We start from the raw sequence: 23,325 nt of genomic DNA, 5'->3' as shown, positions 1-23,325 counted from the left end.
ATACAAAACCCTTCTCTTCTTCACTCAAAGAGGCAATGCACTCTTTGAATGGTACTTGATTTCTAAAGAATAAATCTTTTGGTTAGAAGTTCTACGGACTTTATAAAAGGAAATGCCACGCTCCGCCTGTTACGAGATATGGGGCGTTTTAATCGAAGGGTCATACTTCTCGGCCCTATTACGGTAAGAGGCCAATGCACCAGCCAGCCGGTGTGGTGGCGAACACGCTGTGCTGTAAGCTAAGCTGTTCACCTTGTAGACGGAGGAGATATAGAAAGTGTGCCGTGCGTAATTCATAAAATTCTACAGTAGCACCAGTATATTATTCTATTTCACTTAGCCCGCCTCTCCCATGACTTTCCGGACCAACCAACCCGGATCTGCCCTCGAAAGTCTCTCTGCATTTTGGGAGCAGAGCATGCAAAATCGAGCAATGGATCTTAGAAAAATTAAATTTGGAACGGCACGACTCTTTCTATTTTTGCGCTGGCATTTGAGTTGTCTCCCCTCCTCTTTCAATCGACACACTCGACGCAGATAGGCTTCGGTGGCCTCGGCTTCCGCTTCTCTCAGGCGGCGACAGCCCCCACCTCCACAGCCACAGCATGGAAGAGCAGCTTCCTTAATCCGCACTACAACCAATCTAAATTTTCTCCAGATTTATATATGATGCTAAACCGAGACCGAGATAGAGAGAGCGGGCTGCCCCTTTGTTGGCTCTTCGAGACAAAAGCACTCATAGGAATGGTGCTCATTCCCATGTTCCTTCTAGTCTCGTTTGGTTTCGAGAGCCTCCCCCTCCCCCGTCCTTTACTCGTCTTTTGAAAGCCGTCATCCTGGATTTTTTTCCGTATGCCGGGAAAAGTGCCTCACCTTTCTACAAGAATTCTTCTAAAAATTTCCTCTCGGGGGTTTCTATAAACTATAAAGAGAATGAAAAGTCCGGGTAGAAGCACAAACAAAAGGAGAGAGGAAAAGTAGAAAGGGGGGGAAGAAGTCTAGTGCTAGTTCTTACTGAAACTTCTTTATCTAACTTTCATTTTTTTAGTGGTTTCCCTGTTCTCTTATTTGGATTGAAAGAAAGACAAAAAAAACAAAACTTCCCTTTCTTTCTCTTCTTTCTTTTTTATCCCTTCGACGAATTGCGTTTTGCCAGAGATATTTTTTTAGAAAGATTCTCCATTGGATAAAAAATGAAAAAATAGAAAGAATCTAAATAAAGGCGCATACGCGGGAAGGGGGCCCCACTACTTCTTCATTCAGGGGAGGGACTAGCCTCATTACTTCCCACTGGGCGAGAGGTGCACCTAACCCACCTACCCACTCATCAATCACGGTGTTCAGCTGACTTGCACTGATGGATCCCTATTGTATTGGAATTAGGCGCCCACCTTTTTCATGTTGTCAACTAATCTTTTCAATGTTCGATTCTACTCTATGTTAGAACATTTCTGTGAATGCTATTCTGATTTAAGTGGTCTTATTCTGTGTCCTGTGCTAGGAAGCATTACTCCTCTTTTCATTCCAAATTCAAGAATACGACCGATACGATTGATTGGTCTGTGTGCCTCTCTTATTACTTTTTTGTATCCCCCTGTTCCTCGGATACAATTTGATCCTTCTACGGCCAAATCTCAATTTGTGGAAAGCCTTCGATGGCTTCCTTATGAAAACATCCATTTTTATTTGGGTATAGACGGTATCTCTTTATTCTTCGTGATATTGACCACATTTCTGATCCCTATTTGCATTTTAGTGGGTTGGTCTGGTATGAGAAGTTATGGGAAAGAGTATATTACAGCATCTCTAATTCGTGAATTTCTAATGATCGCCGTGTTCTGCATGCTGGATCCTCTACTATTCTATGTTCTTCCCGAAAGCGTGCTAATCCCTATGTTGTGCGGAGCTGAGCATCTTCTATTCGCTGGGATAAAGCTTTTCCTCTGCAGGGGCCTTGTGCAGTAAACCCCCTACGGGCGGTCGTCCGCCGTCGTAAAGTAGTCCCCGCGAAGCTTTCGGGAAGAGGGGTAGTCTTGTGTGTAAGCATAGCATTTCTGGTCGAACCCGCCCAACCCAACTAAGAAGAACCGAACCTGACAGACACATCTTTTTCCTTTTGGGAGGGTACTCCGAGTAGTGGGTACCTCGTAGGACCTCGACCCGCCTACTCGGGTCTTGTATGGATATGCAGGAAGGGGTGCCCCTAGGTGTGTGTAGGGGTTGTGTTTGTTCGCGAGAATGGATTCCTCTTTGGGGGGGGGGGGGGAGGGGGTCAGTCTTATCTGACGGCTTCCTCTTTGTGGACGGGTTGATCAGGTCCGTTCCTTTGGGAGGCAGGCTTCCCTCCCACTTCTTCCATGTAGCGGCTTGCTGCTTGATAAAAGCCTTTCTCTTGCCCTTTTCCATTTCTGCAAAAAAGTGAACGGAAATAAAAAGTTAGACAAATTACAATAAAAAAGGAAAAAGTAAAGATCGACGGACTTACGTCTGCGAGCTTGACTATCGTAGCGACGGGTAGCAACGGTGGGTTCAGGACCGTCGCAATACCAATGAATCATGTCCAAGGTAACAAGCCTCACCCATGTCCTTTCTTCCAATTTAATCTTAAAAATTTTCTCTAGAAAGCTCCACTGCTCCATGGTCACCTCTGGACGGTCTTATGCTACAAAAAGGAGGACAGTTAGGCCAACAACAATAAATAATAAAAAACAAAATTTAGACCAGACAGACACCTACCCGATGGAGGCATTATACCCTAAGTTTTGTCTACGGGCATAAAATCCTAGTCGTTGGGGTGACACATCCAGTCGTCACCCTGAATGAAGAAGTACCGGCTCTTCTTGCTTCTGTTGGAGTTAGAGGTGTCACACACTAGCCTAAGTACAGGCTTCCTTGGTAGGAAATTGTACATACCCTTAGACTAATTGATCTCTAATGGACGAAAGCCGTGGAAGAATTCCTCCACCGTCATCTTACGCTCCCCATTAGACAAGACCCCATATAGAACTTCCGCGCCAAGGAAGACTCTTCAAGCATTCGAAGAAATTTGGGTGATGGCCAACCTCAAGTATTGAAGTAGACGGCGATGAAGAGTACTTAGAGGGAATCTAAGTCCTGCCTTAAACATCTACTCGTACACCTCAATATCCTTGACACCCTAGTAATAGCACTTTTCAGATTTAAAAGGCAAACGGATGGGGATCCTGACAGGAATCTGGTATCTTTCCCTAAGGGTCTCGAAGTGTTTCTTCTTGACAGTAGAGTTGAAGTCGTTTACCGTCCATAACGGGAGAAGGATGAACTCCCTAAGGCCATCAGGGCCTATGATGGATTGGATGGGAGGATCAATGAAGTATACGTCTTCACTATTTGAATCCCCATCTGAACCACCCTCTGATCCGACCACGTCCACATCCTTATCTTCCTCCTCGAAAGGAGAATTGGCAGACGAAACCCTTTCATCATAAGAGATACTGGGGTTATCCTGACCTGAAAAATACACCTCATCGTAGCCCACTCTTTTGCGGACACACGATTGATCACTTGATGCCTTACTAGACATCTATCACCTACACGTGACAGATAAACCCCTAAGACTCTACAAATCTACATATGCGACGGGTAGACGGTCGCACCACGCAACAAAGAAGATGCAGCTGAAAGCAAGTAGACAATAGCTCTTTGGCACAGGAAATTTGTTGTGGAAAGTAAAAATGAAAGGGAGAAGCAGCATATATATAGGGGGAGCGGCACGGAAGACGAAGGGACACTTCGGTCAAAATAATTAACTACTAAAAATGTGCCATGTGCCCCTAGTGCATTAATGGCTCTAGGCTAGCCTGTCAATCAGAATGCATTTCCCAAGGGTTGAGTTAGACCGTCACTCCATGGGTCCATCTGAAAAATAAGGCGACAAACCCATAGAGTGAAGGGGCAACTAAAGAGGATAAAATTAAGGTAGACAAACTCATTCAACCGAACTTGCCATAGGCAAAGGTGCTGGGATATTGGATAATCAAAGTGAAAGAAGAAGATGATGGATCGTGTCCAAGGAGGAAGAACTCTCCCTGATGGACGGATGAGAAAGTAGACGGATACAAAGTGGACGGGTGGCAAAGCCACGTGGAATCCACATGGCTTAAGTGGTCTTCAAGAAACTTCAAATGGAACTGTTTTGTGCCCACGGTTAACCCTAATCAACAAAATCTCTATACAGAAAGGATCTTGTGAAATGCACGTATTTATGAGGATCTTCCCTACAAGGAAATATATTCTTCACCAAGAAATAAAAGTCAGTTATACGCTACTATGAAAGTTCTCTAACTTAACATTCGGAGGGTATTTGGTTAGTACCACACCAGTACTCTCTGTAAGATCTTCTTTTTTGTTGTGCAAGTCTCGTCTTAGAGTGCAAAGGGACCGTGTAGCTTACTGACGATTTTCGGCATCATCAGTTGGCACCGTCTGTGGAAAGATCGAAGTAAACCATACCCCTGCTTTCCAAACAAAGAGTTGCATGGTACTTACTCACTCGATGGCGACTACCAACAATAATCAAGGAGACGAACCACGTACCGCCACGCTCAAAAGACAGGTTTAGACCCTTGTCGTGGCTATAGAACGCCTTACCAAGCAAAACCATGACTTAGAGGAACAACTACATCAAAAGAACGCAGGGCTTAATACTTAAGAGGAGGACCAAGAAGGTACTAGCGCTAAGCGAAGGGATCAAGAAGGGCCGGAAGATAGCAGCGCCCCAAGCAAACCAGAGCGACAGGATGCAAGCCATCCATCCGCCATGAAAACGACTCTGCCATACATGGTCGCTGAGATGTAGATGACGAAGGATCGGATGGATGTCATGATGAATGCCTTAAGAGAACGGGTATCAAACGACCTCGATGAGCTGGTCCATCAAACAGACTCACCCTTCACTACACTCATCACTTTATTCCCCCTTTCACCTAAGTTCCGTATGCCATAAGTAAAGACCTATGACGAGTTAAGAGATCCTTTAGACCACTTGGAGTCGTTCAAAACCCTCATACACCTACAAGGCATGACAGACGAGATCATGTGCCGACCTTTCCCACTATGCTAAAGGGCCCCGCAAGGGTATGGTTCAGCAAGTTGACACCAAATTCCATCAGTTCCTTTAAGGAGTTAAGCACCCAGTTTGCCTCGCACTTTATCGGGGCCTACAAGTATAAGAAGTCCACCGCGTGCCTAATGAACATCAAGCAACGGGAGGATGAGACATTGAGATCTTACATCACCTGCTTTAACAAGGAGGCCTTCTCGATTGATGAAGCTGACGACAAGATACTCATGGTTGCATTCACCAATGGATTATGGAAGGGGAAGTTTTTGTTTTCCTTGTACAAAAACAACCTGAAAACCATGTCGGATGTACTTTATAGGGTTACTAAGTACATGAACGTGGAAAATGTGTTGCTTGCCCAGGAAGAGAAGCCCAAGAAGAAGGAAAGACAAGAAGAAGCATGATAGGATAGGGGCTAAAGACAACAAGGACTAGAGATAGACGGGAGGATAGGCGCTCCAAACCCTCCACTAGAAGGTTCGCAAGTTTCACCCTACTAAATGCCCTAATTGATCAAAACCTGATGCAGATCAAGGACGAAGGAGCCTTGACATTTCCTGGCAAACTGAAGGGAGACCCCAGCAAAAGGTCTAGAGATAAGTACTACCACTTCCACCGTGATCATGGTCACGATACATTCGATTGCTACGACTTGAAGCAGCAGATAGAAGCCCTTTATTAGACAAGGAAAGTTACAAAGGTTCGTCAGCAATGAAAGGACGGACCAACCACAAGAGCAAGCCACCAATAAGGAAAAGAAGCGTCGTAGACCACCCTTAGGAGACATAAGGATGATTTTAGGGGGCACTGCAACCACCGGTTCAACAAGGAAGGCATAAAAGACCTACCTCAAAATGGTTCAGAAAGTCCAGCTGACGAGCTTAGTTCCAAAAATGGCACGCATCGACAATCCTGTAACTTAGGTTCACAGAGGAGGATGCTCGACGTCTCCATCACCCACACGACGATGCACTTGTAGTTAGTATACGGATTAGGGACTACAACACTCACCAAGTCCTTGTGGACAATGGGTGTTCTGCTAATATACTTTATTACCCGACGTTCCAATAGATGAGGATTAAGAGAGAACGGCTGGTTCTAACTAACGCTCCACTCGTTGGATTCAGAGGAACAAGAGTGTACCCCCTCACTGCGGTCACTTTACCCGTAACAGTCGGTGATTACCCTCAACAGATCACCAAGGATGTCACATTCCTAGTTATAGACTGTTCGTTCGCTTACAATGCCATCTTGGGCCGTCCTACCCTTAATTCATGGACGAGTGTAACTTCAACTTACCACCTGATGATCAAATTCCCCACTGATTATGGAGTAGGAAAGGTTCGAGGGGATCAATTAGTGGCTCACAAGTGCTACATCGCCATGTTGGAGATAGACGATCATTTTCAAACCATGTGCATAAAAGAACAACGGACGGTGGCAGAGCCCATGGAAGGGTTGGAGAGGTACTCCTTGATGACTCTAGGCCTGAGCAAACGACTAGAATCGGCACTCTCGCTAGCCCACCAGTCCGTCAGGCACTTACAGCATTTCTAAGGGAGAACTAGGACTTCTTTGCCTGGAGCCATAAAGACATGCCCGAAGTTGATCCTTCGGTCATAGTCCACAAGTTGAATGTATCGCCCTCATTTTCTCCCATCCGTCAGAAGAAGTGGGTGTTTGTGCAGGAGTGGGACAAGGCCATAGTAGAAGAAGTTTACAAGTTATAGGAAGCAGAATTTATAAGAGAATTATACTACCCTAATTGGCTAGCCAACATGGTGATGGTTAAGAAGGCCAACGTGAAGAGAAGGATGTGTGTAGACTTCACGAACTTGAACAGAGCATGCCCTAAGGACAGCTACCCACTTCCACAGATTTACATCTTGGTGGATTCGATAGCAAGACACCAGTTGTTGAGCTTTATGGATGCATTTTCTGGTTACAACTAGATCAAGCTAGACGAAGCTGATCAGGAGAAGACTTCTTTTGTCACCAGCCAAGGTCTCTTCTACTACAAAGTAATGCCATTCGGATTCAAGAACACGAGTGCCACGTATCAAAAGTTCATGAACAAGATGTTTTCACATCAGATTGGAAGGAATGTTCAGGTCTACGTGGACGACATTTTAGTAAAGAGCCTACAGGAAGACAACCATTTAGATGACCTCAAGGAAACCTTTGATACCCTTCGTTCCTACAACATGAAGCTGAATTTGAACAAATGCGCATTTGGGGTGACAGATGGAAAATTCTAGGCGTTTATGGTGTCCTAAAGAGGTATTGAGGTCAACTCGGACAAGATACGGGCAATAATGGAGATGGCACTGCCAACAAACATCAAGGAAGTGCAAAGCCTCAACGGAAAAGTAGCCACAATAAATAGGTTTGTCTCAAGAGCAATAGAAAAATGCCTACCCTTCTTCCGCACATTGAAGAATTCGTTTGAGTGAACGGCAGAATGTCAGCAAGCATTCGAAGACCTGAAAGCATACCTGTCCTCCCCACCATTGCTAAGTCCCTCCAAACCAAGGGAAAAATTATTCCATTATTTGGCTGTCTCCTTAGTGGCTGTCAGTGCAGCCTTAGTTAGAGAAGAAGACAAGGTACAAAAACCTGAATACTACACTAGCTGGGCGCTCTGGAGTGCTAAAGAAAGGTACTCCCTGATGGAGAAGCTCGCCTTCGCATTAGTGACTACAGCTCGTAAGCTCAAGCCATACTTCTAGGCCCACACTGGGGTCGTCCTAATAGGCAAACCTTTACGAAGAGCAATGAGCAGCCCCGAAGCCACTGGACAGATGGCGCTATAGGCAATTAAGTTAAGTGAATTCGATGTATAGTATCGACCTCGTACGGCCATAAAAGGGCAAGTCGTCGCTGACTTCATCACAGAATTCACCAACATGGAAGGCCAGAGGGCAGGAGCGCAGCCTTAATGGAGTATCCACATGGACGGATCGTCCAACAGACAGGCAGGTGGAGCTGGTATAGTACTCCATTCCTTAGAAGGGGATGGGATCGAATGCATGATCCAACTCGACTTCCTTACGACCAAAAACAAGGCGGAGTATGAAGCCTTGATAGCGAGGCTCGATCTAGCCAAAGCAGCAGGAGCCACAAATATGGTCGTATACTACAACTCTCAGGTAGTCACAAGTCATGTAAACGGCGACTACGAGTGTAAGGGCGAACGGATGAAGAAGTACTTGGAGCAAGTGAAGAATCAAGTCAACGACTTCCAAGTGAAGTTTATTCAAATCCCAAGAGAGGAGAACGAGCAAGCCACTGTCTCGCCAAGGCTACATTAGCAGAACACATGCTTATCCCTAGTTAGGTACTGTCCTTTATTCAAAATTCACCATTAATAGCTAGCATCAGTGTGTAGGAGATAGGTTTTGAAAACAACTATGCCACACCAATAACCTCCTACTCAAAGGATGACATGCTACCAAATGACAAGGAGGCAGCTTGAAAGTTAAAGGTTTAGGCAGCATGATTCATGCTAATGAGAGACATCTTGTACAAAAGGGGCTTCTCTCGTCTGTACCTGAGGTGTCTTAACTCCGAGGAGGCAGATTATGTCATAAGAGAAATCCGCGAAGGAATCTGCGAGAACCATTCAGGATCGCGGTCTTTGGTGCATAAACTGATTTGGGCAGGATACTATTGGCCTACTATGCAGAATGATAACCATGCGTACGTCAAAGCTTACGACAAGTGTTAGAGGTTTGGTAACCTCATTAGATAACCAACAGAGGAGCTCACTCCAATGACAGCCCCGTGGCCTTTCGCTCAATGGGGGTTGGACATCATGGGCTCATTCCCAACATCAGTTAGATAGTTGAAATTCCTAGTAGTTGGTATAGACTACTTCACCAAGTGGGTAGAAGCCGAAGCCCTCGCCATCATCACAGAGAAGAATGTGTGAAGCTTTGTATGGAGGAAGATCATTTATAGGTACAGCATACCTAGAGTACTGGTCTTAGACAACGGGAAGCAGTTCAACAACGATTTGTTTATGGATTTTTGCTCACAGTTGGGAATTAAGAATCACTACTTATCACCTGTCCACCCTTAAGCCAACGGAGAAGTTGAGGTCACGAATAGATCCTTGCTCAAAATCATCAAGACTCGACTTGAGGGGGTAAAGGGAATATGGCAGGAAGAATTGCCAAGCATTTTATGGGCTTACAGGACGATGACAAGGAAGCATACAAGAGAGACTCCGTTTCTACTAGCATACGAAAGTGAGGCAATCATCCCAGCTGAGGTCAAACTCACTAGCTACAAAGTTGAAAACCACGATGAGAATAGGAATGATGAAGCTATGCGCCTTCAGCTTGATTTGATGGACAAGGTCAGGCCAATGGCTGAGCAAAGGTTAGTACGGTACCAAGACCTCATGGTCAAGCACTACAACTACAAAGTCAGACATAGGGACTTCCAAGTTGGAGATCTTGTCTTGAGGAAGGTGATAAGCGCCACAAGAGATCCCACTTAGGGAAAGCTTGGACCTAATTAGGAAGGACCTTATAGGATTGCCTCATGGCAAAGGAAAGGCACCTACCACCTGAAGACGCTAGACAGGCAAAAGTTACACCACCCATGGAACACGGAGCACCTGAAGAAGTACTACCAGTAGATAAGGGCACTAACAACGACACTCCTCATTTCCAGTTTATTTCCGTTTTATAAAATTTTTACTATCTGTAGTACTTTTTAAGCCCAAAGGGCAATTTTTTATTCTTTGAAAACAATTTCTACATGCGTATTTATCACAATAAGAGGAGTTATTCAAATATGTCATGTGTATGTCTGCAGAATATTTATTAAGTCCACAAGTGGACGGGATCAAGTCCACAAGTGGACGGGTTTATCTTAAGAGATGACTTATATTTATTAAAGTCCACAAGTGGACAGGTTCATCCTAAGGGATGACTTATATATATCAAGTCCATAAGTGGACGGGTTCATCCTAAGGGATGACTTAAGTTTATTAAAGCCCCCAAGTGGACGGGCTCATCCCAACGAATAAATTAAATTAATAAAGTCCACAAGTGGACGGATTCATCCTAGGTGATGATTTACCCACAAGTGGACGGGCTCATCCAAACAGATTTAAATATATGATCAAAATATAAGCAATAAAAACCAAAATATTATAAAAGTCCATGAAGGGAAAATGTCTACATGCAAAGCCTAGAAAGCAATAAGCAACGGTTAAATTAACAAAAACATTGTTCTCCTAAACGATCTTTACATTTGGAAAACGAAAAATTAAATCAAAGTGAAAAAGATAAACTACTCCTGATCCACGGGGCTCTTTCCGTCCTTCCCTTCAACCGTCTGATCCCCCTCAAGTGAACGAGCTTCCTCCCCAACGGATTTGACTTGATCTTCACGAGGCATAATCTCCCCGTCACCTTAAGGGTTGACGGTGGTGTCATCCGTAAACAACTCATCGGTGCTTTTAGAGTAAACGAGCTGGGCTAGAGTCTAGGCCCGAGCATCAATCGAAATATGGGACAGGTCCAGGTCCCGGAAAGAGGCTTTAACTTGACAAAAGCAATTGTCAAATCCATTCGCAAAAGAGCCACCGAGCTTCGTTAAGAGGGTGTCAAAGTCATGATACTCCCGTATCACGTCTTCCTTAGCTTGACGAAGCTGATCCTTTACATTTTTTATCTCTCCTCCCTTGTCCTCAAGGACCTTCCTCAACACCTCTATTTACTTCTCCAGCTCACCCCGGAGTTTCTCCGACGTGACAAGCTTCTTCTCCTGAACCATTTTCCAAGCCTTCAACTCCCCCAGCTCCGTATCCGTTGCCTTTGCCTTCACCCTCACGCAGCCCAATACAGTCTCCTAGGATAGACAACGATCCATCAAGCCCTTCATCATGAGCATCCCCTATAAAAATCAACAATAAGGGTTAGAAAAGTAAGGAGACAACTCGACAGGAGGAAGAAAGGAACGGATGTACCTGTGCAATGTTAAAAAGGCCCGTCTTCCCCATGGCCTCGGCTTCATGGTTGCTTAAGTCCTCATAGTCGTCATCTTTGATGATGGACAAAAGTTGCTTAAGCGCATACCGAGAATCCTCACCCCGATGGCTTACCGCAAACATAACCCCTACACACACTAGTACTCTCTGTAGGATCTTCTTCTTTTTTTTTTTTTTTTTTTTTTTGTGCAGGTCTCGTCTAAGAGTGTGTAGGGACTATGTAGCTTACTGACGATTTTTGGCATCATCACATTACAATTCAAAAATTAAAACATTTGTCTTTATAATTTTAGTTTACAAACTATAAATCATCAATTATTCAAAAAATTTAAGTTGTTAAAAATAATGAATTTACTCATTTAATTAACCGTGATTTCTTTTTTAAGAATTTAACCATGAATTTAATAGCAAACTTTGTATACTTACCAAAAATTCTATCCCCAATAATAAAAACGTTGTCCAACCAGTTTTCATTTCGGTTCATAAGCTATTGCCTATTGGCCTTTTGAAATAGTATGATTTATGGTCTATTCTTCTTAGAGAAATGATATGTCCACAACATTTTTACAACAAATCGTAAGTGGTAGGTTGTTATTGGTTGTTATTGATGAGGAATGAAGAAAAATTAAAGTACTCTAGACCGTCCATGGTCATCCACACCAGCAGTCGTCCAGAAGAAAGCACCAGGACGAGGCTAACGCCCGTGGTCATCCATAGACGAAAACACACCCACAGCACTCGTCCTAGGAAGGCTATCATCCCCGTCCTGAAGGGGTTCGTCCAGAAAAGGACCCTTAGACGAGCCCTTTACACTTGGGAATTCCTGAGTACATTTCACTACTCCGCAACATACGCATAACTTCCGGTGACCGTTATATGAGAAAATATAACTCTTAAATGGTTGTGGAAATGATCCTTGAACCCTCGCACCTCCTGAAATTCAAGGGAGGTTACAAGCCCAATAATTGTTCCTAGGACACTATATAAACACCCATTCAGACCAAAAAAAGCGACGCATGATATTTCCCAAAAAGTTGGAACTCCAAAAATATAGAGAGAAGACTAACTTTGCCATCGGAGGGTTCTTGGCGAGCAATCTCGGTCACCTTTGATCGCTTTTCTTTCTTTTCCAGGCCATCGAAGGAGCAAGCAATCCTGTCAAGTCCAAAGCATCCAACCTACTGATTTTCTTTGTATCATCAGTTATTATTAGGGTAAAAAAGTAATCTTAGTGTTAGGTTCAAATTTGAACCAGTAATAACTAACCATCTATGATTTGTTGCAAAAATGTTATGGACGTAGCACCTCTCTTCTTCTTAATGTTTCTGTGATGAAAATTAGGCTAAGTTGCCGGCTTCAAGGGATGGTTTAATTAGTAGCTTGTAAATACAACATGCAGGTTCACTAATATGGAAGCCAAATTAGATGCATTAGCCCAGATTTAAAAACATATATTTGGTGATGGTACATTCAAGCATGCTTGAATGTGAGCTTGGCAAAACTTCATAAATAAGCACTTGTTTAATATCCAACTAAACTCATATTGCAATTCCTCTGTCCCATCTAATGCCACTGTTTCTGTGCTATATTAACTATATCCGTTTGATTAAAGTACGTTTTATTATGAGAATCTTTATAAAATCTTAACTGTCTTAGTTAATTCTAAAATCTACTCGCAATGACACTATTTTAAAAAATAATTAATTAAGCAAAAATTACCATACTTTAAGCTTCACTTGTTTTATCTGTTAGTTTTTCTGAAAATATTACTTGCATTAAGGTGTGTAATGCATCACTTTACAAGAATAGTGCTTTATACTTAATGTTGTTAGGTTCTAAGACCTTAGGGACTAATGTATTAGAACTTCAATGTGTAATGTGTTGACAAACCATTATCAGAACATAGAGTCTAGGTTAGACTTGCTCAAAGTATGTTTTTATTGTATAGTCGGAATCGAGTAATTGCAGAAATTAGTTGACAAATTCTGCAAGGCTTAATCGATCGAAAATTAGATTCAATCGATCAAAAATCGTGTAGAATTAATGTTTAGCAGAATTTCCAACTTAGCCCAAACTCGTTTGACGTGTAGGGTTTTATATTTTACTTATCACATAAAAAGAAAAACTCTAACTACGTTTTAGAGGCTTTTGATGTGCAGTGTGTTGAATCTCTTGTGAGATCTAGAGGTGTTTACCTTCATACACACTTAGGGTTATCAAGATCAAGATTAATGTCAAGAGCTTAGTGATTGCTTCAGTTGCTTCATAAAGAACTTAACAAAAATCTAAAATCTTTGAGTAGAGTCTCAAAGTCGCAAGTAGGAGAACTTGTGGTTGTAGTGGATCAAAAGAAAGAAGTAGTCCATAGACTCGGAGCTGTCTCGTAGTCATGGTAGTAAGTTTTCTACTTGAGGTAGCAATAGGATGTTAGTGTTCTAAGTTCTATTGTATAAATTTCAATTCTTTCAAAGTGGATCTGTTTTACCTTGAGGATAGTTAGGTTAAATCATCTCCAGGTTTTTTACCGGTTTGGTTTTCCTGAGTCATCAGATCTTTATGTTCTTTATATTTTTCCGCATTATATTTATGTTACACATATTGGTTTAACTTAGTGTTAATTAACAAACCTGTTAATCAACTTGGCTTAATATTAGGTTAATCAAATTGTGTTAAGGGGTCTAAATCTTTACTAATGTATCAACTCCAATTGAATCAAAATTTTAGGGCTTTATACATAATGTATCAACTTCAATTGAATCAAAATTTTAGTAATTTTCCTTTCTATAATTTCTTTTAAAAAAAAAGTCATTTTTCGGATCATACCTTTTTACACCTTCAAAAGACAATGTATATTTCAAACAAAAGCAAGATAACGATTGGAAATTTGCCTCTCAATGACACGGCATACAAGGTGTTGGGGATTTTACCAAATCAAGGAATAATAGAGAAAGAAGAAGATGAACACATCAAGTAAATGGTAACTGACTTGGAGGCACAATTGAATGTTATACTTAGACATTATTTGTCCTCATACGTAAATTGCTAAAGGATTTTTACAAACTTGTCCCCAGGATACAACCAAGTTTATTAGGTTCTACAAATAATAATTTTAAAAAATACCCACAAAATTTCTTGTCTATTTTCAAGTGAGCATTAACCCCTAGTTTAAGACTACTAAACGATGTATAACTCATCTTATTGATACTGTCATATATTTTTTTTTTTTTAAAATACCCATGACTCATGACTCTACCAGAACAATTTTTTTTTTTTTTTGTCTCATTTTTGTAATCAAAAGAAGGACGTGACACCTTGCCAGCAACGCACGGCTAACCATTATATATTTAACGCATGTCTTACAACTACTACTGCTCTGCTGTCATTAGCTGATTAGAAAACTTGGCGTTTTGCACGTCAAAGATTTGGACTAGCTCTTGTAATTTGTTCTCTCTTTTTTTCCTTTTCTTTTTTAATTCAAGTAATTAGTTCCGAATTTGACACATATTCTCGGAGATAACTTAAACTTAATTTTATTTTAGACCAGATTTAAATCTATTTTGTGACTAGGCAAACACTCCAGAAAGAAAAAAATAAAAAAAGAGTGCACAACTTAGTGGGACATTGTTAAGTAACCGCTAATTTGTCAAGACACGAAGTCCTATATGAACCAACTACCACAACCACCAGTTTGGAAGAGTTTGCTTGCTTTGGTTCTAATAAAAATCTTGTTGTCGGAGTTTATCTTCTCCAAACTGAAAATTAATTAAGTTGGTGACAGTTGGTGTGCTGCTTTCAGAACTGTATCTTTTGGTTTGTGTTGGAGTGATCTGAAGCCGTGGCTAAGTTAAAAGAATACGTTATGGGAGCGGAGGTGCCCCTCAAAGTTGATCAAGAGCCTGCACCTGTTGTAGAAGAGGATGAGGATGAGGAGCTAGCTCAAAATGGTGTAGCTGAAGGGAAGATTGTGATCCCACCTCCTCCTGATCAGAAGAAGACCGCTCCTCCAGTTAATGAGAGTAAGTGATCTGTGTGTGTGTGTGTTTGGTTAAGTGAGAGAATATGGAGCCTTTGATTTATTAAGTTCATCACTAGGAGGAAAAATATTTGTGTTGTAGTCTAAGTAGGGTAGAATTTGTGGTTTTCTTAAAATCTCAGTTTGTACTTTGATGAAAAAATGTAGGATTTTGAGCTCTCTCTCTCTCTCTCTCTCTCGTTTTTGGTTCTTGATAAAACTGTGTGAGAGAAAATGGAGCTTTTGATTTAATAAGTTCACCTCAAGGAAGCAAAATAATTGTGTTGTAGTCTAAGTAGGATAGAGTTTGTGGTTTTCTTGAAATCCCAATTTATACTTTGATGAAAAAATGTAAGATTTTGAGATCTCTCTCTCTCAGTTTCTTTGCTACCAAATCTAGTGTTAATTCTTATTTGCTTGGGTAGTTAATTTATGAAAACTTGATGTTCACAATTAGTTTCTTGATTTTCTTTTTCAGTACTTCTAATTTATTATGCCTTATAATGCTTTAGATTTTCTTAATTCAAATATTTACTTGGTGCCTATTCGTAGAAATATCCTGAATTAAGCTCTCTAGAGCTTAATAATGTGTCGTAAGAGTGTGATAAAAGTAATACTCCTAATATAGACTTGTAACCAATTGAATAAGAAACCTCAACATCGGTAAATTTTAACATTTTAAATGACATATAGGAATAGAATGGAGAGTGAATTCAAACTCAAACCACATGTTATACTTAATAACATGATAAATTAATATTTGTTAGTAATACTAATAATATCATACTAAAAAACAATAAAAATGGATTTAAAATTAGAAAATTATAATTCAGAAAGTGAAATAAATATCATTGAATTATATCTTCCTTTTTTTTTTTTTTTTTTGAGAATTCATTGAATTCATATCTAAATATGAAAAAAAAAAAAAAAACCCACTTCAAATTGTTGCCTAAAACCTCAAACTATATCAATATGCCGAGGGGGGAAAGGGCAAGGAAGACAATTGCCCCCGTTGTTCACCCAAAAAATAATAATTAAAAACTATGTTTATCTTAAAACTTTGCCGCCTCCCCAATTGTAATTTGATGTTTTCTTATTTTGAGGTGAATTTCTTTTATTTATTCCTTATTGATATATTAATTTTTTCAGGATTTAAATCCTCTAAATTTTTTAAGGTACTCTATCTTTTTTTTAAATCTTAATCACTTTTTTATGATTTAATGGTCTAAATTCTGCTATATTAACATTCCACTAAAAATAATATTAATTACATTTTTTTTATGTCACGTTCATTGAAAGAAAATCTTTCCCATTCTGTCGATTTCTTTTAAGATTCAAAATATATAAAAACTAAATAAAACTTTTTTTTTTGAGAATGAAAACTAAATAAAGCTCGGAGAAAAAAGGTGGAAAAGAACAAGAACAAGTTATAACTTTATATAAAAGCAAAAACTTGATACGACCTCAAATTCTAAATGTACTAATTATTCCACCTCCATAAAAATTTGGATAATAAGGAATAAATTTTTTGGGTAGTTACTTAATAATATAAATTTATGTAAGTTGGGATAATTACACAACTAAATTAAATTAATATAAACATATATGTGTGGTATATGTGTTTATAGACTTTGTTCTCTAAAGTCAAATTATAATTGGCATTGACTATATATCAAGCTAGCCCACTGTTTTAAAAATCGGATCGGACCGGCCGGTCCGACCGGTTCAATCGGGAAAATCGATGCAGTTCGGTCCGGTTAAATGCCTCAAAAACTGGTCAAAAACTGAAAATTTTGAAAAAAAAACGGTTCGATTCTCGGTTCGGTTTTTAAAACCATGAGCTAGCCATGTTGATCATTTAAGTTTTTTAGACAAATAGTACTTTATCATGGTATTAAATCATGTTATATGAGTTGGAATCTACTTTCCATCCTATGTGTACTAATTATTTCACCTCCATAAAAATTTGTATAATAAAGAATAAAATTTTGAGATAGTTACATAATAATATAAATTTATGTAAGTTGGGATAATTACACAATTAAATTAAATTAATTTATACATATAAGTATGTGTGGTATATGTGTGTATAGATTTTGCTCTCTGAAGTCAAATTATGATTGTCATTGACTATATATCAAGCCGGCCATCTTGATAATTTAAGTTTTTTAGGCAAATAGTAGTTTATCATGGTATTAAATCATGTTATATGAGTGAGAATCTATTTTCCATCCTATGTCTTATTTAAAATTTATATAGATGTGTGTAGGGGTACAAGTGATTATAGATTTTTCTCTTTGAAGTCAAATCTTGACTTTGTCATTGACTATATATCAAGCCGACTCTGCTAATAGTTTAAGTTTTTTCAAACAAAATTATTAGTTATATTTTACCACTTGAGATTTAATTTTTTTTCCTTTCTCCCTCACTATTTTATTAGGTTTTCCTATTCAATGGATTTTTTTTGTAGGCATTTATAATTAAAAAATATTTACAAATAAAAAGAACATGATCTACATACAATCAAAATTATAATAGAACAAGAATAAAATAAACTTTTAAATATATGACTATTAACAATGAAATTATCTCTCTCTCTCTCTCTCTCTCTCTCTCTCTCTCTCTCTCTCTCTCTCTCTCTCTCTATATATATATATATATATATATATATATATATATATATATATAAAATATTGAGTTTTATTTTATCTTGAGTAAGGCGATACATGGCGAAGGAAAGCTGAGATTCGCCTTTTAATTTTGGTAATGTGGAGAGAGAGAGAGAGAGAGAGAGAGAGAGAGAGAGAGAGAGAGAGAGAGAGAGAGAGAGAGAGAGAGAGAGAGAGAGAGAGAGAGAGGATATTGTTTGATGTGAGGCCCTGTTTGAAATAGGTAAATAATTAATGTTAAACATCTATCATGTGGGAAATAGATAGGTAATTTTAACCATTTATCATGTGAAAAACTAGTTTACAAAAATTAAAGTCTCAAGCTGTTAAGAGAAATTGATCGTCAACAATGATTCATCAGACAAAACATTTTTTTATAATGAAAATGAAGTTTTAATTGGGTTGGATTTTTATTCACTTGTAAATTTGACAACTTTATTGAGATTGAGGAGATAAGAGAAAGCAAAAAAAATTCATTTATGCCTTTTTTTCCCTTAAAAAATAATTTATCCCCCAATTTTGGAAATATCCCAAAGCTAATAATAGGTTTCTTTGTCTTTTAGCTTCTCGTAGTGGTAATGGTGTGTGTATATATATAAATAATGTTTTCTAACGATGAATTCCTACTTCTAAGACTGTAATGCTTTAAAAATTAAACTGATACTAATCGACGTATGATTATATTGCTGGAAAACCACTAGGATGTGAACCATTTGTCCCCAAGTTTTCAGAAAATGTGTCCAACTGTGAATATCAATATAGCAATACCTAACTCATGGTCGATTCACTATCTAGTATAGGCCTACTAGAACATGAGAGCAATTTGTATCTATAAGGTTGAATTTATTCAATCATTTTGTTAGCTTTATTCCGTGCTAATTTGCTTGTAATTCAGCATTTAGAAACCCCGTATTTTTGTGGGAATCATGTAAGGGTAGTGTGTGAGAGAGTGTGAAGAAAAGCTCAAGAGTGTGCATTTAAGCAGGGCCTCGCGACTGAATCTTGCATCTGGCTCACGCCTGACAAGTCGCCAAAGGAGGCACACGTGTGAAGCATGTATAGGAGCTGAAGAGTCACGCCAGCTGGAGCATTACAGACAAAACTTCCAATCTGGCTAGGCAGTTAGCTCACGACTCAAACTCGTGACTTAGTCAAGTCACCAGACCACTCTGTTTGGGAAAAACTGACCTTTTGCATTCCAAACACACACCAGTATAAATACCCTTATACCCACGTATTGTAGAGAGCTTCCAGAGAGAATTTTGAGAGAGAAACTCTAGAGAAAAAATAAGATTAACTCATCCACAATTTTCATCATTTGATTCTCCAAATTCCTCTACTCTCACCCTCTCTATTGTTACATCCTTGAAATGTACATTTAGACAAATCCTTTTTTTCACCATATCCATATCTGTGAGAAGGTTATTTGGTGCTTGTGAAGCATTTAGGAATGAACCAATTGTTATTAATTGATGCTATGGGCTATAGCGGAATCCGGTAAACTAGAAAAGACAAAAGTTCGACGTAACCTCGTTGGAGCAAGAAGTTTGGAGGGCTTAGGTACACTGGGTAGATTAGGCTTGGAGGGTCTTCTACTGTTCATGTATCCCAACTTCATTCTCTAGTGGATTATTGACCGCTTGGAGGGAGGCGGAGAGGTTTTACGCCGAGGACTTCAGTTTCCTCTTCGATAACACATCGTTATGTTGTCTTTGTGTTTGCATCACTCTTCCCTTAATTTTTACCTTTTAATTGCTGCTGTGGTTGTGATTAATTTCAGTTTAGATTGTTTTACCAATTCTAATTTAGCTTATTTTCATATTCCGCACATACATCGTTTGATAATAAACTTGTATTGGTAATTTGTAATTTGAGAGTCTAAACGTTCATAGTTGTTTTACGTACTTTTTAAACATTCAGTATCTTTAATATGTTAGCTTGGTCACCCAGTCTTCCTGATTCATGGACATGACCCATTCAATTTCTGCATGTAACGTTTTTTAATGATATGATTGACCATTGAAACCACAGAAAAACTAAGAGAGCATACAGGCTACGCACTAAATCAATGCATGTCACAAAATTCATTCTAGCTCTTACTGTTATTGATAAAGAGTTCGCACTTTGCAGCTGAAACTGACCAACTCTTTATTTTCGTTACTACCTTCAACGGAATACCATTTAAGAATCAAAGATTACTTCAGTGTGGGAGCGGTTCATTCTTTACGTAATTTTGTTTGAAACTTTATTGTGGCAGAAATTGCAGATCCTGCAGTTGAGAAAAGTTCGGAGGGTGCAATTGATAGAGGTAAATGGTTTAAGTTACTTGTACAATATTACTTTGAATATAAAAGAGATTGATGTCGTTTTCACATTAATTGTTTTCTCAGATGCAGTGCTTGCACAGGTTGCAACTGAGAAAAGGTTGGCTTTAATTAAAGCATGGGAAGAGAGCGAAAAATCGAAAGTAGAAAATAAGTAAGAGGCTATCTTAAACTCTCAAATTCCTTTCACGTTCTCTTTGTATTCTCTTGTACTGCCCAATTTCCTAGAGGGTAAATTTAAGAAGGTTATAAATTATTATATCAATTTACTTTAATTTGGGGAAAAAAAAAAACATTACTCTTGGTGATTAAACAAGTATTAGAGATTGTGGGGTATAGGGACAAAGTCTGAAGTTCAAATCTCCAGAAAAAAGCTACACACACACATATATATATATATATACTTAAATTATGTAAAAATAATCACTGCGCTCCATAAGTATAAATGTTTGTGGGGTGTAAGGAGCAAGAGCCGGAATTAAATCTCTAGGAGGGAGCTTCACACACATATACATTTAGATTAAGTTAGAGTAGAAATTCTATCTTGTATAAAAAAGAAAAAATAAAAATTATGTTAGAGAATAATTTTATTTATCCAAAAAAAAAAAAACAATATTGGTGGGTCCGGGTCTCTACAAATTTGAAATTTTTAATTTTGTAACCTACACATTTTGAGTTGGAAAATGTTGTGTGCTTGTATCTATCTTATTAAATTTACTATATATACTCTTCGTACCAATCTAATTATGAGCTTTGATAGTTAATTAATGTCACTTCAAAAGATGTTCAGGGCATCTGTGTTAGCAAAATTTATAATAAAATGTTAGACATATTAAAAAATTTACTACACAAATCTTATGAAATAACGTGTCTCTAATCACAAATTAAACTTAACCATTTATTTATTATGTTACTGAAGTGTTACTAATCATTTTTATTGGAACATATGCAGCAATACTATATAAGTTGCTAGCCACGGCCAAATCAAAACATGAATTAGTTAAATAATTAATATTCTGGAACATTTTCTCAATACCAATAAAGGAGATGAGAATTTTCAGCTTGATTATAGCATAACTCAGCATTGGGATTGTCCAACAGGGCTTATAAAAATTTGTCTGCTGTTGGATCATGGGAAAATAGCAAGAAAGTATCTGTAGAAGCACAATTGAAGCAGATTGAGGTAGTAAGCTCTCCTGGATTGCTTGCATTTATTCTTTGGTGTTTGTTCTGTTGCTTCCTTGGTGAACATTCTTTCTAGAACTAGAAGTGCATGTCTCGATTGTCAAAAAGGCAAACTCATTTTGGGCATAATGTAAAGTACTTCATATTTTATGCAATTATTAGTGACATACTCAAATGTTATGGTATGTTCAGACCATGACAAAATTTTCAGCTATTAGTCTGAAAATATTAGCATTTGACATGACATCAATACTTGATTGAATAGTGTTTGACAAACCCTTTTCTATGTAAAAGGAAAAATTCGATAAAAAGAAGGTAGAATATGCTGAGAAAATGAAAAACAAAATTGCTGAGCTCCACAAGGCAGCAGAAGAAAGGAGGGCGACAATCGAAGCCAAACAAAGAGAAGATTTCCTTAAGGTAGAGGAGATGGCTACAAAGTTCCGCTCTAATGGACATACACCAAAGAAATTGCTTGGATGCTTCAGCTTTTAAGGTTTCTAACTAAGCAAGAGCACAGAACAGATAAAGAAAAGTATTTTGGAATTTAGTTTTCCTTTTTAATTTCTTCTTTGGCTTGGTTTTTTTTTATTTCTTATCATATGATAATACTACAGAGTATGTTTTTGTTATATATATAAAATACAATATAAAATAAAGGGCTATGAATATAATTAATTAACATTGTCTGTTCCATGGATTGCTTACAGAGGTTTCAAGTTTTCAACCACCGAACTTTCTTATGCTCAACGTGTGGAACGAACTGTCTAAGCCATAGAAATTCCTACTTTAAGCATGATATTTGGTCTTGACCAAAAAAAAAAAAAAATTGCATATTATTAAATCTCAAATCACCTTGACGGAAAATTATAATGAGGGTTGAGTTTTTAGGATATTTTGTCCAATTTGAAAATTTATGGCCATTTTGGTAATTTTATAAATTTAAGGGTGTAGTTTTATATATATGCATTGATTTTTTCAATAAAAAAATATTCATTGGTTATTGGGTGGGTTAAGTTTTACTTATAACTAGTATGTAATCCGTACTTATGTATGAGAGTAATAAATTGTAGTGGTACTATTGATGTTAGTTTGAGTTATTAACTATATAGAAAATAGTTTGACCAGGATATTTAGAAGTATTAAAATAGTTTTTCCTTACAATTTTCATAATATTGGTAACGCCAATATCATGAAAATTACTATCAGATACTACATATTCAATATCAATTCACAATTATTGTCTGTGAAATTTTACTAAATATAATACAAAATAAAATAATAAATTGGTCAAATAGTATCTCTTAAATTGAAGGGGGATAAGTGAATGGGATCGTTCAGTTCAATTACAGTTTGCTACGTCCAATATCTTTGAATACAAAATATCTAAATAGAAACAATATAAAAAATATGCTTATTAGTTCAAAGAAAAAATAATAACAAAAATCTAAACAATTTAGTTTGTATGGAAAGCTAACAAAAGCAAAATTCAATTTTGATTCTAGTTAAATTTTCTCTAAACTTTGGTTTAAAGAAGCAATATATATATATATATATATATATATATATATATATATATATATATATATATATATATATATATATATATATATATTACCTAGTTAGTAATGAACTATACATAGTCATCGTATATCACATAAATGACTTATAAATTTAAATTGTTTTTAGTTATATAAAAAAGGACTCATAAATATAAAATCATTTAAACTGTCTCTTCCTCTAATTTTACATATAGAGTTAGATATATGATTATAGTTATTATGGTTTATTAATATTGAAATCCTAGTTTTCTACACTAAATTAAGTCATTTGGCACAAAAATCAAAATTAAAAAAAAAACTTAGATTAGATAGGACACGTAGAACAAAATGAAACTATAATTAAAATCTAATTTTTACACTGAATTAACTCACTTGACACAAAAATTTAAAAACTTAGATTAGTTGAGACACAGCTCAAAATTAGACTCTAATTGAATTCTAATTTGAAATCTAATTGGATTTTCTCTC

At 37.9% G+C, this 23,325-nt stretch overlaps 2 protein-coding genes across 2 annotated transcripts; both read left to right on the top strand.

Moving 5' to 3' along the window:
* Nucleotides 1-5,094: 5,094 nt before the first annotated feature.
* Nucleotides 5,095-5,505, top strand: LOC142612107 (uncharacterized). The gene has a single exon (XM_075784231.1). It carries the CDS (start codon nucleotides 5,095-5,097, stop codon nucleotides 5,503-5,505), a length of 411 nt encoding a protein of 136 aa, XP_075640346.1.
* A 9,289-nt stretch (nucleotides 5,506-14,794) lies between these two features.
* LOC142613749 (remorin-like) lies at nucleotides 14,795-21,989 on the top strand. Its single transcript, XM_075786234.1, has 5 exons — nucleotides 14,795-15,121; nucleotides 20,044-20,094; nucleotides 20,177-20,264; nucleotides 21,212-21,293; nucleotides 21,590-21,989. Exons 1-5 carry the CDS (start codon nucleotides 14,965-14,967, stop codon nucleotides 21,788-21,790), a joined length of 579 nt encoding a protein of 192 aa, XP_075642349.1. The 5' UTR covers nucleotides 14,795-14,964; the 3' UTR covers nucleotides 21,791-21,989.
* Nucleotides 21,990-23,325: the final 1,336 nt, after the last annotated feature.

This window comes from Castanea sativa, chromosome 10 (assembly GCF_040712315.1).
Source record: "Castanea sativa cultivar Marrone di Chiusa Pesio chromosome 10, ASM4071231v1".
Lineage (NCBI taxonomy): Eukaryota > Viridiplantae > Streptophyta > Magnoliopsida > Fagales > Fagaceae > Castanea > Castanea sativa.
Note: the sequence above shows the minus strand (reverse complement) of the source record. Positions and strands in the feature narration are given on the sequence as shown.